Source organism: Heptranchias perlo, chromosome 15 (assembly GCF_035084215.1).
Source record: "Heptranchias perlo isolate sHepPer1 chromosome 15, sHepPer1.hap1, whole genome shotgun sequence".
In the NCBI taxonomy this organism is placed as follows: Eukaryota; Metazoa; Chordata; class Chondrichthyes; order Hexanchiformes; family Hexanchidae; genus Heptranchias; species Heptranchias perlo.
Genome location: NC_090339.1, coordinates 17,039,505 through 17,045,504, shown reverse-complemented (window position 1 = coordinate 17,045,504; position 6,000 = coordinate 17,039,505). Strand labels below are relative to the sequence as shown.

Genomic DNA, 6,000 nt, shown 5'->3' with positions numbered 1-6,000 from the left:
TCTGGAGATACAGACTTCGATCGTCAGATGCCCTACCAGCAGATACTTTATTGATTGGAATCATTTTTGTGATGAGGAGATATTGCCGTTGTTGGCTGATTTGAGGTTTTTAATAAATATTTTAAAGGTTTTTATGGCATTTAAATAATACATGGCTCATTTTAAAATATCAATAACTATTCCATCGTTATCATTCTCTTCCTGCTTTAAGTTTCTAAAGTAAGCCCTGTAACGGGTATGATGCCACGTACTGCAAAACACAAAGAAGCTCAGCAACATGCCACATTAACAGCATATGTCAGACTGCTTCACTGGAGTTGGGTAATTCTGCCTCTGTGAAATAGAGTACCCAAGCTAATACTTAACATTTTACAATTATTATTATATCGATATAAAAACATTATTTATAAAATGAAAGTGCTGATATTTCTCAGCAGTTCCCTTGTATCATTAACATATCCTATGGCTAGCAGAGTCGTGAGATAATTATTGAACTTGTGCACCTGACTGAATTGAGCACACTTTGCCATTGATGTGTTGTGCGATCAGTTCCACTTATATATCTTGCTCTGCTAGTTAGAGGGGCATCCCTCTATTTAGAAGTGATATCGTTCAGTTACAGAACAGTTAGCCTCAGACCATTGAGTTACACATTAGGGCGGGGGAGGGTGGTGTTGGATGATTGAGCCAGTGCTTTTACGAGGTACATTATGACTCTCACCCATTTTATACAGAATGACTATAGGAGGGGACCCACTTTATGAAAGTGGTAAAACACCACTAGTGCAGTTCAAACTATTATGGGCTGGTACTCTTGTGGAACTAGGGTTCGCAATGGCTTAGATTACAAAAGGGTAATAAGCAATAGGCATGTAGTTGGGCGAACCTGAATTCTGATTTGCTTTCTGGATCTTTGACTGTTGGCTTTAGGTCTGGATCATTTTTTCCAGTGCAGCTGCAGAAGTTTTAAGCCACGCCAGCCATGGATACAACCTGGAGCTGCTATCACCTGTACTGGCCAGCACAGCCTGTCCTCAAATCAATCCGAAATGAACGCATTTGGATGAATGCAAATTGATCCGAACTGATCCAGTTTGGACTAATTTGATTTTGGAACTACATGGGAGCTCACTGCTAAGAGTTTTCCCTCTGTCCTCTTTGCCTATGAAACAAAAAATAATTTTCTTATCATAAAATTTAATGTAAGAAAGTACACTTAGGAAAAAGCATTTAAATACAGCCATACATGAAACTGAAGGAAAGTGATTTACAAACTGTCACAGTGCTAATATTTATCTGCATTGTGAGTGGTGACCAGTGATCACAGCACAATGTCTTGTATTCGCTTGCCACCCGAAGACTCCTTTTCTCTGCAATCGTGCACGAGGTGGTTGATCTCTCGTAGATGTTGTGAGTCCACCTCCCTGGATCCCGGCTCTGGCGGACATGAGGAGGCCTGATTGACAGGCCGGTCGAGGTCACGTGCTACCGGGCAGTGCATCACAGAGTACGTGACCGGAGGCCTGTTGGATGTGGGGCTGCCCAAATGCACAGGTGTGCTGGCAGGGCTTGAAATGTCAATACCGTTGCTAGTTTCCTGGCTGCTAGAGACTGAACCATTCACTTTTGGGCTGCAGACGGGTAGATCAAATGTCCTCTTTGCTTTCAAATCTGTTTTTTCGTTCTCAGCACTGCGATCTCTGGGGTCTTTGCCAAAAGTTGCAAAAGTTCTCTTTGAACTGCCATTCTCATAGGGTTCAGAGTCCACATTGGTGGCCTCTATGGACAGTGCAATAACATTTCTGCCACGGTCAGGTGATTTGGCTCGGCTGGGCACTGCGACCCGTGGCATCCAACATCGGTCTGAGTGACCTAAAATCCGGCATTCTTCCATGCAGGTAAAACCTTCATTCTGATCTGGGGAGGCAGGAAGATAATGAAAATTATTACTTTGGAAACACCGAGACGTTTATCTTCACGTTCCAAAACCTGATCAAACAAAGACTGGTTATTTCATAATGCCGCTCTTTCCTGTTTATTTTGTGATGTGCTGTTATTCTAGCAGGAGGTCGCTTCCGAAGACAGTGACCCACATATTGCCTGGCTCTGCAATGTCGATGATTGCAGATGCATAAGTGTGAAGTATTACATTTTGGTAGGAAGAATAAGGGAGCCACATACCACTTGGATAAGAAGTCTAAAAGGAGTAGAGAAGCCGAGGAATCTGGGGATACAGATACACAAATCATTAAAACTGGCGACATAGGTTAATAAGGCCATAAAAAAAAGCAATCCAAGCACTGGGGTTCATTTCTAAAGGGATAGAATTGAAAAGCAGAGAAGTTATGTTAAACTTGTATAGAACCTTGGTTAGACCACACTTGGAGTACTCTGAACAATTCTGCTCTCCACATTGTGAAAAGGATATCGAGGCATTGGAGAAGGTGCAAAAAAGATTTATTAGGATGACACCAGAACTGAGAGGTTATGCCTTTCAGGAAAGATTGAGCAGGCTGGGGCTCTTTTCTCTAGAAAAAAGACTGAGGGGTGACCTGATAGAGGTCTTTAAGATTATGAAAGGGTTTGATAAGGTAGACATGGAGAAGATGTTTCCACTTGCGGGGAAGACCAGAGCTAGGGGCCATAAATATAAGAAAGTCACTATAAATCCAATAGGGAATTCAGGAGAAACTTCTTCATCCAGAGAGTGGTAAGAATGTTGAACTCGCTACCACAATGAGTAGTTGAGGTGATTAGCATAGATGCTTTTAAGGGAAAGCTAGATAAACACATGAGGGAGAAAGGAATAGAAGGATATGCTGATAGGGTTAGATGAAGTAGGAAGGGAGGTGGCTCCTGTGGAGCATGGGCCTATTGGACCGAATGGCCTGTTTCTGTGTTGTACATTCTATGTAATGCATCAACTGAGGAGTATCACATGCAAGTGACATCATTATATTCACCAGGGAGCCTGATTATTTTGTTTGCTCATTGATTAAGATCAACAGTATGTATTTCAGACAATCTCTTGCTTTAGGTGGGATCTGTGAGAAGGCCGGATGGTTCTGGGAATCGATGTGCAGCCAGTTGTGTGCAAGTACTTGCGACATGGTGTAGAATAGCATTAGGACACAAGCGTGCAGATGTGCAGATAACTGCAGGTTATTGGAGAAGACAACAAACCCGACGGTTCCTGATAACACCCACATGTCGGCCCTTTGTACGAAGAGATGACACACTTTCAGTGTAAAAGTGCCTATAGGAACGGGAGCAGGTGTTTAGCAGGGCTAACTGGAGATTACTGATTTCAGATAAAGCCGTTCACCACTGGATAAATCTTCAATTTAGCCCAAGGGAATGATATCAAACCCACCTCCCACTGATGCTAATTAATGGCCGAGTTCTGGCATCTATTGTAGACGTCAGTTGATGCAATCCCCAAACTACAATGGATTTGGCTCATAAGCTGACTAATTATATAAGTAAAGAGAATTTAAAATCATTCTCCGGCTAGGATTTAACAGCCCCCTCCCATTTAATTTAACAGATATAACGACACACAATAATAAATAATGGGATTGTGTTTCACCTTGGGTGATGATCATCAGGAGGTTATGACCATCTTGTTTAGGAGAAGTATATAGTTCTCTCTTTCCTATATCTATATGTAGATGAAACCACAACCATGGACGTTTGCAATCTGTAAGGTTCAGTGCCACACTGTGGGTACAATTACTTGGAGGTAGAAACAGCTTTGCACCCACGTACGCATTAACTTATTATCTGCTGCCATAGATTATTTTTGTGTCAATATAAATGCCAACTATAAGATTTTCATGTGCTTTTGGAATGAGTTTTAATATACAAAAAGCATTAAAAACTTTCACCAGACAGTGCTCCATTCAGTAAAAAATTATCCCTCTCCCAGAGGAGGCAACAGTTGAAGGATTTAGGGCAGAGGCTGCTTTAATACTTCCTGTGATGTTTTATTAAGTCTTTTTCCCCAGTGACCAGATGAATTGGTTGACTGCACGGAACAAACTGTTTTCAGTTTGGAATGGACTCCAGAGACTCAGAGATGGGAGTACTGATTGACATAGCATTCCCATCATTGATAGTCAATAACAATGGAATACCATTAAGATAATTCAGTACTTTTTGCATCCCCGGGCATGGTATGTCAAAGAAATAAGATGGAATACCTGTTTTATTTTGGGATTGAGGAAGACACTACTCACCAGTGACTTATTCTACAGCTCCCTGTGTACTGTGTGCACACTATAGGTCATTTTCCGACCTCGCACACTCGTATCGGCAGTGCATATCGGAAAAGTGAGTGTAGGCTGCACACCATTTAATGACCATTTAAATTAAACCACACATAGCACGCACCTGAATTTTCAACAAGTGTTCCTAGCAGGCAAGGCTCCCCGCTGGGTGCACGAGAACACAAAATTACTGCTATAGTGTAAACAAAGAGGCATAAACCAACTTTCAACCTTCTAAATATAACCTTTAAGTGTACCGAAAATAATAAAATAAAGGGACTTCGGTGACTTCATGCGGTCATAACTGTTGAGACATCGGAGGAGTTATTATGAACGCCTAAGAAGTAATATTTCTACTATAGAGTGTGGGATGGCACAATGATATATGATTAAAGTGTTACCATGTGTACTATAAATTGTGGTTATTCTGAAATTCAGAATACATTGCATGGATGAATTAAAACGCTTCTCACAAGTGGACAAAATCTGTGTTGCTCGTTGCGTATTTGTTTATGTGACAAGTTTCATACAATAAAATATTACAAATGAAACGATGAATAAGTGAGCAATGCAACATCATAGATGTGAGTGTTAGCATGGAAAGGGAGTGTTGAAAGACTGCCAGTGTACTCAAGGTCATTAAGCATAAAAGCAAAACTTAAGTATTTTGCATTGTCATTTAAACCACGCAAGGATGTTGCATTCTTGAACAAACTCTCGGCCCTCTCTAAATGCGTTCTCGCATGTGATAACAGGACTACATAATCCATCATTAATTTGATATTCACAATTTTAAAAATTGGAAAGTAAAATATGATCTTGCCCCTGATAGGAAGTGCTCATTGAAAACAATTTTTTACTGGGGTACAATAATCCTGTAAATATCAGATAGCTATAAGGCTTGTCCAAATTTTTAAAAAATGTAGAACTGTGTGCGCTGAAAATTCATCTTTGATGTAAGAAGGCGCAATTCAGGCCTGCAAGGAGGTAAATGTTCAGGCAAAGGTTTTGAAATATTTGTTCTGATCCACTTTGCACATGGCAGTGAGTTGAGCCAGAACAACTGGCTGAATTATGCAAATGTTTTGCTTATTTAGCAGCTGTCAGGAATATTCATGGTGCTATTGCTCCTGGACAGAACATTAAAATGCAAAAATAGTCACTCTGGTTACCATTAGATACTTTAAAATCCCCTGGAAAGATCTCAGAAATGTACAATATTTGACAAATCACAAATACATTTGCCTGAAGCCAAAATATTTTAGAACCATACTGCTAGAAAAGGATTATAAATAATAAAAGATTTAAAAAAAAAACCCAATGCTAATTCATCACCTCTGTGATTAGTGGTGCTGAATGTTCAAAATCTGAGTTTAAGGAGTAAGAATACACATGGAACAGGATGAAAATGCAAGTTCAAGAGTTTGAAGTGCCACAGCACCATGACACGGAGGCCTAAGGTCTACTGTTTGACCAACATGCTTCCTATCCAGTCGGCCACCACGTAATATACTGCGATCATGTGCTCAAACTGTGCGCTAGGCTCATCATGACCCTGACTTCTATTCAAATTAGGGGCCTCCCCATAATGCGGATGGACAATTTAGAACAAGCGATTTAAGGGAGGTCAGTCAGGGGGTTGGGGGGAGAACAATTTCTCATGAGTGTCCCCCTTCTAGATATAGGGCTACCCTTCCCTTATATTTCTGTTTTGGCCTCTAAATTGCCAAAT

At 40.7% G+C, this 6,000-nt stretch overlaps 1 protein-coding gene across 1 annotated transcript in view; it reads right to left on the bottom strand.

Moving 5' to 3' along the window:
- Positions 1-1,180: 1,180 nt before the first annotated feature.
- Positions 1,181-6,000, bottom strand: part of pcdh19 (protocadherin 19) — a 103,299-nt gene continuing 98,479 nt past the window's right edge. Inside the window, exon 4 of the mRNA XM_067996880.1 lies at positions 1,181-1,917. Coding sequence (XP_067852981.1) covers positions 1,322-1,917 — 596 coding nt within the window. The 3' untranslated portion in view covers positions 1,181-1,321. The remainder of the gene's footprint in view (positions 1,918-6,000) is intronic.